This window comes from Columba livia, chromosome Z (genome assembly GCF_036013475.1).
Source record: "Columba livia isolate bColLiv1 breed racing homer chromosome Z, bColLiv1.pat.W.v2, whole genome shotgun sequence".
NCBI lineage: Eukaryota > Metazoa > Chordata > Aves > Columbiformes > Columbidae > Columba > Columba livia.
Genome location: NC_088642.1, coordinates 54891393 through 54909114, shown reverse-complemented (window position 1 = coordinate 54909114; position 17722 = coordinate 54891393). Strand labels below are relative to the sequence as shown.

At 37.4% G+C, this 17722-nt stretch overlaps 1 protein-coding gene across 6 annotated transcripts in view; it reads right to left on the bottom strand.

Moving 5' to 3' along the window:
* Positions 1 to 2832: 2832 nt before the first annotated feature.
* Positions 2833 to 17722, bottom strand: part of TLE1 (TLE family member 1, transcriptional corepressor) — a 73855-nt gene continuing 58965 nt past the window's right edge. For all 6 annotated transcript variants that reach the window (XM_065045920.1, XM_065045922.1, XM_065045924.1 and 3 more), the window contains 6 exons: positions 9070 to 9319; positions 7096 to 7343; positions 4976 to 5123; positions 4427 to 4577; positions 3910 to 3986; positions 2833 to 3748 (listed from right to left, as the gene is read on the bottom strand). In XM_065045920.1, coding sequence (XP_064901992.1) covers positions 3641 to 3748; positions 3910 to 3986; positions 4427 to 4577; positions 4976 to 5123; positions 7096 to 7343; positions 9070 to 9319 — 982 coding nt within the window. In that variant the 3' untranslated portion in view covers positions 2833 to 3640. The remainder of the gene's footprint in view (positions 3749 to 3909; positions 3987 to 4426; positions 4578 to 4975; positions 5124 to 7095; positions 7344 to 9069; positions 9320 to 17722) is intronic.

Below are 17722 nucleotides of genomic sequence, written 5' to 3'. Positions count from 1 at the left end.
AGTTTAAAAGAATTTATATGGATGAAAATTCTCTCTCAGGGACTCACAGCTTGTAGGTTGATGTGAGGAATTATCTTTGCCTGGAACTACAATCAAAAAGAGGTACTCTGACACACTGACAAACGTATTGTGTGGAATATCATCACAATTTTCTGCACAATTGATTTATAAAATGTTATGCCAAGTGCACATATAGAGAATATACAAATTAGAGCTGGCAAAGGATTTTGTTCACTCGAATTGATATTACCACAAATGTCCTCTTCATCAGTTACTGTTTGCACTGACATCCAAATAGGTCATTTGTAAGGACCCCCTGCTTCTGTCTGGCACCAGTGTTGGCCGGAGTGGCACTGAGACATCTCTGAATACTTAGGGCCACCCAGCCAACAAAGACTGTCCCAGAAAGCGGCTAATAAAAGGAATCTTTCAGGACTGTAATTAAATTGACAAAAAAAAAAAAATTAATTACATACACCATAGCTACTGCTGTACTTTTTTCCATGTGCTTTTCCCAGTGCCTTTTATGTTACTGCTGGTCTGGGTCGATCTGTTTCTTCATTCAATATGCACTTATTTCCAATCACTACTTTACACAGGCCAGAAGAACTTACAGAAGTTTTAAGCTCTACAAGTTTTAAATCTTGTAGGTAATAGAGTAGGCAGACATGCCAAGATGTCACCAAATGTATCTTTTAATTAAAAACCTATCGGTGGTATAGGCTTTACTGTTTGAAAAATGAAAAAAGTTTCATAACCTACACGTGGAATCTGGAAAAAAAAAAAAAAAAGAGAGGACTATTGTATGATGTGTCCCCAAGTTTTCAGACCCAATGCTTAAACTAGATCTGACTGGGGAGAAAAAGAAGTGACTCCTTAATTACAACCAAGAAACATATGGTACAAATATGATTAAATTAATTCACATGCATAAATAATGTCCAGTTCCATAACTGCTGACTCACTGTGCAAGAAAACACCAGGCATTTTGGTATTTTCCTGAGATCGTGATTTTGAACCTTCTGATTGATAAGAATGTGGTCTTACTAGCAACCACTACATTGCAACTTACAGCAGACCCATGTACATGTGTGTATTTTTTTTGAAAGTTACATGAATGTGTTAAAATACTTGCATTTTTGGTTCCTCTGATATCTACTTTTAGGAAAGGCAAAAGAACACCCATGAAGTAAAAGTCAAGGTAATAGTAGTTTGGAAGAAATCCAAATGTTCCTAACTACAGCAAATTTGCCAGTTTTGCTGAACAAAAACCAAACAAATAAACAAACAAACAAAAATCGATGATCATTGGCAGAGTCAGACTTCAGAAAAATTTCAGTATGAAAACAGGGTTGGCACAAAATTCAACTAACCTAGTACATACTCTTTCTTTTAAACTTTCAGTTTTTAAAATGGCATAGCACTTCACAGGATTTCAAAGTAATAAACAGTATTTGTTTGAAAAGCCTGACAATTCTGCTTTTTTGCCTCACTCTGAGAAAGGAATATAACCATTACCTAAGCTGGTCTGTTATTTTCATACAGATATTCACAACACAGCAACAGACAAAGATATAGATACACATGGATAAAACACTAATTTTAAATGTCTACGAAAACAGATTATCCTGAATAGTTAGCATTTTAGATTCCAAATGCAAAGTTAATATATTAAGGCTATGACAATTCTAGATGCTATAGAATGGTTTCAGTAGAATGATCATGTAAATTGAAAAGAAAACTGATGTCTCCTCAGACTGGAAATTGAGAAAAAATTTGCCCCAAGATGAGAAATTCCCTATCCAGTCATTGCATCTGTCAGTCAAACTTGTTTCTTTCTAGTTACATGTCTTTGAAAGAGCAGGAATATAGGTCATGGTCAAATGCTAGCAAAATGAGAAAGCAGCTCTTCACAGAGGAGTCTTAACCCGTCTACCTGTTTGCATAATTTGAATTATTTGCTCAAAGATATCCTTCTGTTCATCTGTACTCTCCATTAGCAACACAAATTCTAATTAAATTACAGAATTTAGGAAATGCATGGCCATCACTGGTGCAATTGCTACGTTCGTCTAGCGCACAGTGGTAGAACTCATTAATCTGAAAAAAACATAGTTAGAATATAATGTAGACATTCTCTCCTCCTCCATTTCTCTTGAGTACACCAAGAAAACTTGATTTGAAGATGCATAGCCTTGGTAACTGGCTGCTTAGCATGGCTCTTCACAGATGTCACACACTGATGCAACAGTGGAAAGGACTCAAAGAATGCTCAGTATGAATACATAGAACCTATAGGCCTGTGTAGCATGGGACACTCAGGAAAATTAATTCTAATTAATTTGTAGAGCGGATTAGTTAAAAATCAAAATATTCCTGTGTCAATATTGCCACAAGAAGAAGCAAGTTTAACTTAGTTTAGATTAATTCACTTCACTTGCAGCCCTGCAAGTATTTATAATAATGTTGTTTAAGTGATCCCCTGTAAAATTTACGCTTTTGGTAATTTAAATTTACCTGAGTATCTAAGGATAGACAAGACATTAAAAAGGCAATGGTCATTAACTACCACTTCTCTGTAAAATACAAAGGATGCAACTCATCTAACTTTGCTTAATCCTAGACATCCTCAGTTAACGAATAAAGGCTCTGATGTACTTAGCTGAAAAGTAGTCTTGCATGAATTCTGTTCAGCTGGGTGATAAAGGAGAGGAAAGTCACCTCTTCTTCTAGCGAAATGACAAAATGACTTATGATTAGGCACATATTACTGTATTTGCCAAAGAACAGATGCATGGGACATCAGAATAAACTTAAAATAAACGGCACAACTTTATGAAACGTTCAATTTTTATATTTACACTATAATTAGTACAAAATTGCCTTTTTTTCTGTAGCACAAGACAGTATCTACTGGACTTGGTACCCTAATATGTCAAAACAACTACTTTGAAGTATGATAAAGGAAACTAGGAAGAGTTATAAAGAATAAGACACCATTTTCAAACTATACATAGTGTTTGCTTTTGCTTCTAAAAAGGTTCTTATATCCCCAAAAGGTTTTTAATTTTAAATAAGCAGGGTGGGAAGGGAAGGGGTGAGGGGGAAGACTGGTTGTTGGTACTAAAGCCTTTACTGTAATAAACTAAATATATTTACAATTTATACAAATGTTTGACCTTCAACAAAAATACAAAAACATATCACAAGATGCAAAAACAGCAAACAAATTCATCTGAGACACCACTGCTTTACACAGGACAGAATGCAATTTGAGCTGCAAGGAACATAAAGGTATTTATCCCCCATATTCAGGCAATGAGAACAATTTGTATGAGGTCACGAAGAAAGAAAAAAATAAAAGGCTCCAACATTCTTCAGTAGATTCAGCTTTTAAAAACTATGTCAAAAACCTAGGCTACATCTGTCCATCTTGCGTCTGTGTTCCGTTTGGTCCACGTAGCCAGTATTTAGTTGCTGGATGTTGCCTTCTATTTGGAAAAATCGGAGTAGTTTCATGGCAAGGTCTGGAACCTCAATACTTTTGTTCCTTTTTAAAAGGCAAAACCTTTCTACTTCTACAATTAAGAACAATTTTGGCCCAGTTCAACTTCTAAAGTTTATATCCCCATCATATTTTTCAGTAGATAACTTCATAGACTGTAGCCTTTTTGTCTCCAGAGCCAGTGACTATGTACTTATCATCCACAGAGATGTCACAGCTAAGCACTGATGAAGATTCTTTGGACTAGAAGAAAAATAGAAATATATTACATTACTTAAAAACCAAAATCTGTTACCCTCACCTCAGCATCCTATTTTGGGTAGATCACATAGGTGAAGAAATCTGAGTCCACTCTTGGGACTCCGGGTGTCCTAGTTTTTCTTTAAAAGAATTATCATCCTCACCTGGAAGATACTGGCCCCATATGGAGTTCTCCATGCATTAAGAAGGTTGTCTTTCCCAGTACTTACAAACCATTTACCTAGAACATAAACCAGAAAAACTATGAAAACACGGGAAACAGACATCTGACAAATTTCAGGTTTTCAACTCACATCTACAAAATCTGTTAAGTAATTACCATTATATAAAGCTCACCACTAGTCAACATAGTACTTTTGCTTAAAATCAATGTGGACACTCATGCTTTTGCAGTGTGTTACATACTAGGAAATCCCTAGACTCTGCAAGTAGAAATAGCTTTTTACACACAAATCAACACTTGCAGAAGCCTTTAGACAAATGGGTGGTTGGTTGTAGATAAGTATGTTTGAATTTATAAAGCAGAGATACTTATTCATAACTTAATGAAATTGAGACACTAAAATTTTGATTATCAAATGAGCTATGACTATGTAATAACTAATCACTAAAGCATGAATTAGAGCTCTGACCTCCAGTTCTGTTTTCAGGGCAACTTACCACAGTAAGCAAACTTGAGTGACAACACGCAGCTCTCATGAAGGTGCAGTTGATATTTATCTGGTTTATTTACATGCAGCACTTCCACGTTGCTGCTCTCCATTCCCACAGCTAGCCATTCACCAGTAGGACAATAACCAAGGGAAAATATCTGAAAATTAAACAATATTTACACCTTTTATTTTTTTCCTACACTTCTATTTGTTTTTCTTTTTCTGCAGTGGTTAAATTAATCACAAGAAGGAGAGAAGGAGAAGGGCCAAGTAAAATTCACATAGTTTAACAGCAAGACTGCTGTTCAAAATTGAATTGACTAAATAACCCCTGTTCTTACCATTAACTTAGAAAAATAGGAAAGGATAGTAGTGTCGGGCTATCATTTTGTTCTGGAATTTAACCATACAAAAGCTCCAAACTATTGGGTTGTGAGCAGCCAAAAGGAAGAGAAGGAACAATCTGCCAGTTGCACTGGGCTCAATCACAGCTTTCACTTTAAATGCTTTCACCATCCTACACTCCCCCCGGCAAGCTGTAGGAAAATCCAGTTACCTGTGATGTGAAGTCATGCTGTTGTAGTTGTCTCCCCTCTCTCAAGTCCCAGGATCTGACAGTGTTATCCAAACCTCCTGTCCAGAGCTTGGTACCATCATTAGAAATGTCAATACAGCTGGCTCCGTCTGTGTGGCCCTGGAATTGCCTGATAAAACAAACCAGATTGAATAATGATTTCCTGCCAGAGTACAAGGTAAACACTGTTCTGGTGTTAGTTTTGGACTCTGTAAGTGCGTGTCATCTCTTCTGTGTCTGCTGATGGGCAAAAATCAGCCCCTCCCTCTTACTGAGCATGAAATACAACAGTATTATAAAAAACACCTTTTGGGTGCTAGAGAAATGAATTGCATCAGGGCCAGCTCAACAAACTGAAATATTTCCTATCAAGATTTGAAAACTAAAAAAAAAAAAAAAAAAAAAAAAGCTTGTGAGAACATTAAAGTACAGTAACTATAGTTAAAAGCACTAAGGACAATGCAGATTAAAACAAGTGCTGAGGGAACAAAACTCCTCCAGTTTCAGAAAACAGCTTCTGTATTTTTCTTTGGCTGCAAGTCAAGATGATAAATAATGAGCAAATATTAACAGGAAGGGATCCAAACAGAGATCCAGATAGTTAAAACACAAGCATTGCTGAGTCAGCAAAGTTGCATTCTCTATGGCATGAGATCACAAAAGTCTAAATGGTGCACTTTGTTTTAAAATCTTCTCATTAGTAATTCTCAGCTTTCAGCAACAAGAAGGTCATCACAAGTTTTCCTTAATCTTTTTGGCAAAAGCCTTTTGAGGCTCCTGTATTTTTCATCAGCAATTTGCTTTTAGGAAGGTCCTGTGCCTCAATGTGAAAGGTGGAAGGCGGGGCAGGGAAAGACAACTAGCTTGGGAACTAACAGTATGAATCACTGGGAGCTGCCACAGAAAGGTCATGTGGCACATTTTGTTTTGTAGCTCTGGTCTCAAAATTCCACGTGTTATCAATTAGCAGGATCAGCCAGCAAGTGGTGGGAACGTATAGAGCAAACATTCAAAATGCAAGACAGTCATACATGGAGAGAGTGCATCTTTACAGAGACTAAGCACGCATAGGGCAAACTGAGGGGTTTATATAACTAAAATATTTGTTGATCTAAAAGTTCAACAAACAGTAAAATTTGCCTGCACATTAATATGTCTTTGCAGATAAGCTTACCCTAATTATTGATATACAGGAATTTTTACTGAAACACAGGAAACTAAGCAGACTTTTTAGTGTTGTATTCAGAACTTTTAAGATATCACAGCCTTTCCCAGTTTAGGCTTTCTCATAATATTGTAAGCCACCACTACTTTGGTAACCATAAACCAAGATTTAACATCTAGTAAACGACACAGCTAATTGCTAAGAGCCATTTCACATATGGCTCTATTTTTTCCTCATAGCACTGATACCAAATATTGACCTGCCAGACATTTTATTCTTTTACTGATACATTCATTAATCAAAGATCTAATAAAAGATTTTTAAAGTAACTTACATGGCAATCCATGTATTATACTGTTTGCAATATGTTCTGAAAGTTTTAGAGATCAAAATCCCCACCCAAACTCAAAGACTTTTCTCTTATGAATAACCAAACATCAGTAGTCCTTTATGCTTTCCTAAGGAACTGAGAGGATCCAGACTTTCAACTGTTTTTGTAAGATTCATTTTGTTGCTTTTCATCGCTAAATAAGAACTGAAAATTCTCTTTATCACTTAACAAGGCTTAAGACAAAGGAAAATAACAAACCTAAAATAGTTCCCTAACAAGCACGTTCGTTCTACATCAATCACAAACCAGCAGAAACGTTGCTTGTAGAAATCTGCAGACAAATCCCAACTGACTGAAACCAACAAGAACTTTTACACTGACTTCAGTAGGTTATGGACCAGCCCTTTAGGGCCTGGAAGAGCACCTTTCAAGACAAGGTTGAAACTACCAAAATTAGTTTCTGCCCAACCCGGGTGCGAACTGGAGTCCTTGGATAAGAAAGACAATTTACTTTGCTGTCATGAATTACTATTCAGGAAGATACATGTTTATGTAGATACCCGAAGAGTAACTTCTATTAAAGTCTTCTGTTAAGTAATGACTCACCTGACCAGCGTCTGATTGTGCAGATCCCACACTGCGATGTTCCCATCACTGCAGCAGGAAAAGCAAACCTTGGAATCAGGGCTGATGGCCAGAGCGTAGCAGGCAGGGGCTGAGGATGTCAGCTCTGCTTTTATACGAGGAGTTGGTGCTGCCAGGTCCCATATGGATAATGTGCTGGCTTCCCCGCCAACTATTAGGGTACAGCCATCAGGCAGCAATTTACATGAGCGGATGTAGTTATCTCTGTTCTGTACAACACAAATCACCTCAGTTATGTTAATACATGCCTGCTAATAATGACCACCAATATGATTCTGACTGCATCCAAGTTTTAAAACAGTAGGCTATTTTTTCCACTATCAAAGTACTGAAGAGGAACCAGCAGATCTTAGAAGGTTTCAAACGCCTACAACTCATCACTAACCAGAGACTGCAGCTGCAGAAATTAAACCTCAGACTCCTGTTGCCACAGTCTACTCTGTTCTAAACTTGATGAATGCTAAGTCTTCCAAGTCATTACATAAAAACAGAGCCAAAGAAAGCTTGCATTTCTGCATTTCTGCTGCACTCCACCAGCTAAGGTCACCCAAAATAGAAATATTAAAGCAAATGACCTTTCACTTGGCATTTAGGCAACCTTATACGAAAATGCAGTTCAAGGACCACGCCTTTCAGGTTTTGAAGGTTTTTTTCAAATACTATTTTGCAATCACCATTTTAAAGTTAAAATATTAAGTACTCCCATACTGGTCTTTCACATTTGTGATACTATTGCTGATTGTGAGGTTCTACAGGGGATTTAGAGGTGGAAAATATTTCAGCCTTATTACAAACTTGACCCCTTAAGTGTATTGGATGTTCATTTCTCTATAACAACTGCCAAATTAACATGGTAACAGCTGTTTAGGAAACAGAGGGTTAAGGTCTGTAACTCAAAACATAGAAAAAAATGCTGTAAGAAGTATTAAATGGCATTACTACTACTAACTTTCTTTTTCTTTTCATTTTTTTAATTGAGAGCCAAGAGCAGTTAGTAGTGCAGTGGAAATGTTGGCTTACTTAGTCAGCCATTACTGCTCCACAACTAAAATGAAGGCAGCTAGAACTGTGCATCCAGACACATACCTTCCACAGAACAGAATACATATTCAGCCATACTTTTACTACTAGACAACATAAGGGTAGCAGTAAATAAAGGGTAAAGTGTAAACAAACAAAAAGCCACATCAAACAAAAAAATCCACCACATCTAATTGGATCAACATTGAAGCTAGCATTTCAGAATGTGTATCACTGTACTTTACAATATTAAACCTTCTCAGTTAACAGCTCACAAATATCTATGCTGCTTCTAATATGAGCAGCATCTTTTATTGAGCCATTAACTTTTTTGATTTAGCTTTTCAGCTACCTATACTACCACACTCGGTCCCTTTTATACCCTGCAGACGTCTAAACAACCAACCAAAATGTATTAGTTGTGGATCACCAACAAAAAGCATAGCAAGACTTAAAGCGACCCTGGTACCCTGTCATATTCTTTCATTATGTGGTTGCTACACTCTTACAAAAAAAGAGGTTATTGCTCCTGTTTTGAGTGAAACACCTATGAAGATTCTGCGCAGCCCTGCATAATCCAGGCCACATTCCTTCTAAATCGTTGCACGAAAATGACTAACATGACCAAAAGGAAAAATAAGAGAAAAAAAAAAAAAAAATCAGGTACACTCTATACTCAGAAATCCTATCTGTTATTTCACCCTTAGTGACAATATATATCCCTAAACAAACAAGCACTCTTCTCTGTAACTTGACCTGTCTTGTGTTAAAAAACCCAGCAAAACATGTAACACAGGAAAACAGAACTGCCTGCTATTTCCTTGTAATATGAACAAAATCCAGACAAAGACAGCTATTTCCTTATTGAGTCTCCAAGGAGAAGCTACCCTTGTGAAAAAGTTCCTGTTCACCTACCAGGCAGTCCAGCTGAGAGACAGGGCTCTTGTTACCAGGCTGGCTGATGTCCCAGACTTTGACGCACCCCTTCCCACCCGTGTACACGTGTCTCGTGGGGTTGCTGATGGTAACTGCACACACCACTTCTCCGTGGTTCAGAGTGTTGATCTGACGGGCATGGCGAGGGATTCCTGGACCGATGAGGGCATCAGGAGGGAAAGGAACCGGCTGCATCTGACCATCTGCAGTAACGTGAAAGGAGTACGCTCTTTTGGGGAAGAGAAAGGAGAGAAAAAATAAATCAGCCTGTTACAGTACTATAACGGAAGAAAAAAGTTACTTTACTTGATTTCTTTGCCAGTCTTGGTCTCATAAAAATCAGAGCTACAGTTCCAAGTAACACAGGCGCATGAAACCTCAGAGGTAGACAAGAATTCACAATAGATACTTTCAGCTTGCCTCACCTGAAGTATTCGTGCAGTGGTGAATGATGTTAAATTCTACCCTAACTCTAGCGACAAAGGTCATGGCTGCTATCCCTCAGCCACCTTGCTAATAAAAAAACCCCAAAGAAATCTTTTAGCCATGGTTTCTAGCCAATATGTCCAAGTCTAAGTACCATAAGACTTACAGCAGCAACCCCTCATCAGGCACTACTCTTTCAGACTTCTTCCATGAGGGCAGCACCTGTTGCCTTGCAGTAGCACTAGCCAAAGTTGAAATTTTGCTCCATTTCTGCACCCCATCTTTAACATCAGCACCAGCTGTACTCACATGCCTCTCTTTCCAGCTGGTAACTAGTGCTTTAAACAGAAACTTCTCCTCAGTGAGGGTGACAGAGCACTGGAACAGGCTGCCCAGGGGGGTTGTGGAGTCTCCTACTCTGGAGGCATTCAAGACCTGCCTGGACGCCTTCCTGTGTAAGCTCATCTAGGTGTTCCTGCTCCTGCAGGGGGCTTGGGCTAGATGATCTTTCGAGGTCCCTTCCAATCCCTGACATTCTGTGATTCTGTGAAAATAGAAACCTGCAGAGGTGTTGCACACACCTTTCAGCAGAAAGCTGATACCATCTTCTCATAATTATGTTTTCCTGAATAAGTACTTTGGAACAGCTGAAAGGTTTAGTTTCACATGTAGTTTTGGTACTTCTGTAACACCCTTTACTTGTATTCAGTGCATGACTACCAGTATACAGAAACCGAGAGAGGAAGTGAATCCCAGTACTAAATAAAAGCACTCCTCCTGGGTGAAAGTACACAAAATTATGTCTTCAATGTTTACTGTACCGTTTAAAGCCAGCTCTACTCAAAGATGAGGGCACAAGTAGCAGCTAAAAGAGGTTTTCAGGGGGGTTCTTACTTTGTTTTAAATAATAATGAAATTACTACTGCAATAGGCTGCTTTTTGTCACACTGGTGAACCCCTTTTTTGCTTCTGTTTTAAGCACATCCATAGCTCACATTTTTTATGCTGTTGTTACATTAACAGCACTCTTCAAGAGGCCAAAGTGGATTAAAAAATGGTGAGACATAAGTATCCTTTTTTACTAATGAGCTACCTTTTCCCTACTGATACCTTTCTTTATCTAATATAGTTTTGTGTTCAGAATTGCCCTTTTCCAAATGTACCTTTTTCCTCAGAAATCTCCAGTCACAGTAGTCCAAGTATTTGTATTGCATTCCTCTTCCAAGAACACAACAATCGATAATTCAATTTAATCTTCTGTTCTGAGCTCTGAGCTAGTATTTTCGAAGTATTTTATTGCATGTTTCCAAGTATTGCACAGTTTGAAAGAACGGAACAAGCAAGACACCTTGAACCTAACAGGCATCACAAAACAAGTGAATATGCCCGGAAGCAGAGCACGAGATATTCCTTTAAAACCCAGCGACAATTGGAGGGCAGAAAGAATTCTACAGCTCTTTCACACAGAAGGCAAGTGGAAACAGTCACCCCATGCAATACCAGCACTTTAGCAGAAAGGAAGGTTAAAAACTGTTTAACAGTAACTGCTATTTAACAAAGAAGAAATGAATAGTGCATGTATACGCAGTTCCCGTACCTCAGTACCTCATTCACTTCATGGTTGGACATGCAAATTGAAATGGTGGATGAGTGAGTGGGAAAAAAAACTTAAAAAAATAATTTAAAAAATTGTAGTTATGGAAATGTCAGGAATAGGAAATGCAAGGTAAGAAAAGAAGTGCAAAGTTTACTCCTTTACATGCATACAAGATGCACAGCATATCAAATGTATATCTTCCCATTGGACCCTTTCTTTTTTTTGTAAGAAGAATTACAGTAATGATACAAGCCTAACTAGAAATCTGTACCATTTCTGTGATGAGGAGTAGAGACAGGACTGTCCCAAAGCAGTTATTCACTAAACAAATGAGACACAGGATGGGAGGAGAAGCAGAAGAGGAGCGGCAATAAGACTGCTTGAGGCTGAACAACTGCTCAGGTTCAGGTACAGAATCCAACTATAGAGTCATAGCACTTAAAAGGCTGAAAAGCTGCATACCATCCCAGGCTCTAGATCAAAGTCAGTCGCAGAACATTTGTTAGCAATAAGAGTACACAGAAATGCACAACTTTGAAGTCTCAGCCTGCCCTTGCTTTTATCATGGACAGAAGCAAAACAATTAAGCAAGTATTAAGCAATTTTTTCCAGCATGTTTAAGATGAATAATCCACTTGTGCATGATTATTTTTTAATGGAAGGTTCCAGCATAAATGTTCTGTTCAATTCGAAATACCTAAATAATTGGTGTTTTGAAATGCTTCTGTGCACACACACAGCTTCTCAGTTCTTGCTGACATGGGTGGGAGGAAGACAATAGGAACATTTTTCAAGTGCTTCATGCATACTATAGAATTATGATTACTCTTCTGCTCGGAAATGCCAGAGACTTACGCAGTGTAATTTTAATCACATAGAATTTTACCAGTATGCCCATGTTTAAAGTGCAGTTATACAGATCATAAGAGTAATCTCTTTTTTTTATCATCATGAGCACGCATTTGTTCCCAAGACTGGTTGGTCAAGACTCAGGGTGGCTGAGTTTGAGCGCCTAACAAACAGACCAGTGACAGTTTCTTACAAGCCAAGACAGCTTTTTCTATAGGGCAAGTTACCAGCAATCCACTGTGTAAGGACATGGCTATCCATTGCTAAAGCCCTCTGCCCCTGCCAAGACAAGCTCACAAAAAAGTAAATGGTGCTGTTTGCTTGAAGATGTGTGGCAGGTCATGCTAACATCACTGCTGTCAGCAAATTTATGTGGTCCTAGTAACTTGTATCTACTAGGTATTAAGGTATAAATTTTCATTAGGTATACCTTCTACTTTGAAAAAACTTCCATCATCTGTGTGATTGACACTCCCTAGACAATAAAAGCTCATCTCCAAAAGAACACAGTACTGTAGACAGCAGTGCAAATGGCACTCAGCCACTGGCTGCTCAGTCGTTGTTGTCCTTGACTACCTCTCCATCAGGTCACCATGACAGAAGGCCTACTCTGCTCCATCTAGGGAAGACTGTGCTGCCAGTGCTACACCTACAGAGCTGCAGGTACACTTGCATGCAATTAAGAAATGACACTAGATATATTCACAGACGTGAATTCTCAAAATTGGCAAGCATTTTGGCTATTCAGCCTTAAAAAAGTAAATATTACATAAAAGTTGGTATCTTGAGTTCTCTAAATCTCAAGGTGTTTCTTGACAGGCATTCCCTACCCACCCATCTTTCTCCTCAATAAATTGCTATTGACATCTTAATTCCATAACACTGCAAAATGTAATGTGCATTTTTGTCCTTTTGACATGATCTTTTAGAATGGACAGTATACACTAGAAACTGCTGTTCAGCTTCATGATAATGAGTTTTCTGTTTCACCCATATCATTCTGCCCCTATGAAATGACTGCGTTTTATGATTATCCATCTTCAGCCAAATGACTGTTGGCATTAAAACAGCCCTTCCTCATGTTGGGCTAACAGCCACAGTGAACAGAGAAACCATTCTTGTACAATGCAGCTATAATTTAACATAAAACAAGCTAAGTATATATCAACTAATATGTAAATATAAACTTGTAATTAATTGCATATTATGAAAAGAATAGTTACAAGACAAACTTACATGCCTTTTATTTCTGAAAAAGTTCTGAGAAACAGTATACTGTCACTTACGATTATATTCTTTCTGAATAACAGAAATATTCTTCTGATCTATTGTATCCAAAAACATTCCTCCTCTCTGTCAAAGCAGCACTGAGAACCTGCAGAGTTCCTATACATTACAACACAGTAGGTAATACTAATAAAACCCAGTTTCTCAGTTTAAATCTGGTAATTATGGCCCTCTAACTTCCAAATAAGTATAAAGTAAGTAAGCATCATCTGACCTGCTGAGGAGCATTAAAAACAGTTTTCTCCCCTTCGAGGAAATATTTAAGAGAGCAGGCTTCCACATCAATTCACTACTCAACAAATCAACTACCTGCCAGCTACTCTAAGTATTCAGATTGACATAATGCATGTAATTCCTGCCTACTTAAAGCACCATGTCTTACAAAAAAACCACTTCCACGTCATCCCTCCAATTTAAACAGAATTCTTTAACTAGCACAAAAATCCCCCAACTACAAAACATAAAAGCAGACATTTCCTTCTATTGATGACTGCATTTTACTTTCTGCTCTTCTTTGTACTCCTGCTTATTTTCAGCTGTACTTATCACAACAAACAGTGAATATCTGAGTATGGTGTTTCATTATATAGGACAAAATACCAAGAAATAAGGATAAAGGTATAGAAATATTTGTACAGAAACAACAAAATCTTTAACTTCATACATATCATCACAATTCTATCCAGAGGTACAAGTGGGGAAAAAAAAAACCAAAATACCTTGTTCTTCTAGAACATAGTAAAATTAGCTTTCCTTTAAAATATTCCTTATTGTATATTCATTGAACAACTGAAGATCAGGAGAATTGAAATCTCTTTAATTTTTGCCTTGAGCAATTCCAGAACAGCACACTATTCCTCTTCAAAAACACAAAGTCAGCTCATTCCCAGGAGATGAAAGAGTTAACATTTATTAATACCGTGTGAAATTCCCTGTTCCTACTAAAACGAGAAACGTGTATTTTCAGCTCTTTCTGGTGTCCGTGTATAACATCTTGTGCTTCATTTAAAATCACATTTGAAAAAAATACTGAGAAATGCATTTGCCTTAATACTGCCATTAATTCACAATTGTAGACAACAGAGAAGCAGTACTATGGACAAAAATCTTACCACTGAGCTTGAAAATCTGTGTTCAGTGCACAATCCAATTATTAGAAGGTGTGGTTCACATCAAGGAGAAATTTAGCAACTATGGAAGACTAAAAGCTAAATAAGTACCTCGCTAGAAAGGTTATGCAAAGCAAAAAGCATGATCACAGCAACACACAAAGAACTAATAGTCCAGGGTATAGGTAAACATATCAAAATGACAGAGTGCAAGACTCAGCCACCACAGATCCATGTCCAAAACTAGTACTGATTTCCCACCCAAACCTAAAACAAAGTTAATTATTGATTAGGTGATGACTCAAGGCAATCTAGAAGGAAAAAACTCACACCCCCCAAAAAAACCTAAAACAAAACCAAGAGCTGCTAAGAAAATAATCTACTGATGGGAATCAACTTTGAAACCAATAATATGACAATTTATTTTATACACATCCATACACACATATGGATAAAATCCTTGTCCATAAAATCAATTTCTGAACTACAAACAGCTAAAGAGAAAAAAAAATAACTAATAACAGGTCACATGTATGTACACCAAAATATCAAACATGAAAAACCTGAAAAGCCTAGCAGGAAATTAAAAAAAAAAAAGTAAGCAAACAAATGTAACCCAAAGCAAAAAAAAATCCTAAACCCACCAAAACCAAACCTGCTACCAAATGCAAAGACTAGCTCATTTGTAAAATTAAGAAACTGATGAAGACACTGATTTTCTAGATTGCTACCCAGCCTCCTAAGTACATCTGTACCACCACTAACAAGGTTAGACTCTGCAAAGAGGAAATCTGAAGGATTCACATCCAGATACAGAAAAACATGGTAGTAAAAACTTAATCAAGTTACAAAACAAGGCAAGCAAAAGACAAGCTTTACAGACAATGGTCCCTTGATAAAAGCACCTAGACAATTAGGAGTGGTGTCTTAAGAGGCTACTTACTTTCCTAACACTTTAGTCATTAAGAGATACACACTGGTTAAAGAAAACTGGGTGCTCTCATAAATGTCATTCATTTGGAAAGAAAATAATTTTCTCTTGATAGCAGGGCAGGGTGAGAAAAAGTCCCACTATAAACACCCATAAAAATGTGCAGTCGTGAGCATACACATATGGCCAGGGATTCAACAGTTCAGTTTGAAAATTCTCTTAACCACTTGCAACAAGACTCAGACTAAAGCTCCACATCTCATAAAACAAACTTTAACTGCACTCTAGGAAAAGGCCAATTTTGAAAAGAAACCAGGAATACTCAACTAGTTTGCACGATTACATAATCTATGTACTTCATACCAAATATATAGGAGACTTTACTAATTTAGGTAAGAGATACTCAGAGATACTGCAGGTAGCAGACAGCATCTAGCCAGCTGTAGCCAACCAAAACTAAAACAAGAGGTAATTCTAAAGCTGTCAGTGGAAAGATAACAGATCAGTTTTTGGAATTTTAGGTTTGCTTCACAATAAAGATAAGCAAAGAAGTCACTTCAGAGGAAATGACTGGCTCAGTCAAGCAACATGACCACAAAAAAAAAAAAAAAACTATGACAAAACACACCAAGTCAAGTGGAGAGTAGGGAGAATGGACTGTAGTAGGTGATCTACGAAGCAGTGTGAGTAAAGTGGTGAAAACACTAAATAAAAATATTTTTAAAAAGAAAACCACACAGACTGTAATTTAGCTATGAAATACCAGGATACAAAGTACAGCAGCATACCTGCACTGCTTTTGTGCCTTAAATAGCACAACAACTAGAATTCAGACACAGAAGATTTCTGACTGAACAAAAACAGGTTTTCATAGCTTATAATATGAAATATTGCCAGGCATTACTAATTTAATAAGTCATTGAAAGCTTATAAGTATACCTGTTTAAGAGTAAAAACTTACAGCCACTGGAGTATACAATCTCCAAAAATACGTTATATAAGTAATCCAAATTCTACTAAAGTCAGCAAAGATTAATCTGACCATTAATAAAAGAATTTTGAGAACAAAGCCTGTTCCTTACTGTACTAAATTTAAATATGTCACCATCTGATATATATAACACCATCTCACTGAGCCCCCACTCTGGTAATTTTGTCAACATACCACCAACTTTTCTCTAAGTAAATACAAGATTTAACACATTTCTCACACTGCCAACAGACAGTTAGCTCTCTTCTCAGAAGTGTGGTGGATAACAAGGAAAACACATTCAGCATGCCTTTCCTAACAAAAGTCTGATGCTTTCCCACTGTTATGGAAAAAGAGCAGAAGAAAACACATACTTTTTTTCCTGTAACCTGATGTACTTTCAAGGACATTTGCATGACTAACAGTACAATGTATGACCAGCTACTACCAGGTGTTCAAATTGAAGGCAAACAGAAATATGCGTGTATGTAACTTCCACCACAATAAGTCTTATAACTTAGACAGTATCCTAACAGTAATAGTGTATGAGTTTTTTGAAGCTGCCAAAGGAAAAATAAAACCATGACAGACTGGCAAAGCAGAGTATGCACAAGGAACACACAGCACAGGAAGTGCAGTGTTAAGTGAGTTTCAAAATTATCTAAGTACCTATTAGATAAAGTAGTACAACTACATAGTTGTAACTGCAAATTTTTGTTGCAAGAGAAAACAGGACAGAATATCAAGTGTAAAGGGACAAAGAAGAGGGTCTAACAAAGTGGCAAAAAAATCTGTTACAATTATGTCTGTCCAACTCTCCCCAAGAAAAAAGATTAGTCAAATTTGCAGTCCATGCTCTGTTTGTGCCTACATAGACTGGTTGTGCACACATACTTAAAAACTCCCAAAGACAAATTGATGAAAAATGCTGCTTTGGTGAACTTATTTTATTATAACATCAATAAGCCACAGCATCGTATTAGTATTTTATTTAACCACCTCTTCATCAATAATTAAAACTTTGAAATAAGAAGAACTTGTTTTGAAAGTTATCCTATATCTATGCACCACCTGCTGTGCAACTGCTTCATCATCCTTCTCCTCTTCAGCTGCATGCTCGCAAAAAACATTTCGCAAAGCCTGCTCCATTACGCAAGGTGTGCAGCAGTTGCTAAAGAAACTGCTTCAGATACCCACCGTCATCAAGAGCTGCAGACTCCCAGGGCTGGTGCCAGACAAGGTGTCTGCGCGTTTGCATGAGACATTTATCCTCAGTATAGTACAAAGTTTAGTTTCAGTATGTTTTTATCTTACACATTTTACCAGTGTCTCCTAGTTTGTAGTGCCCTAAACGTCCCCCCAGAAAGGAGGAAATAAAAAGCATTAAAGTATACCTTCAGCAGCTTTTCCTTGAAATAGGTATATGTACAACTATTTTGGGATATAACAACTACCATCTGAGA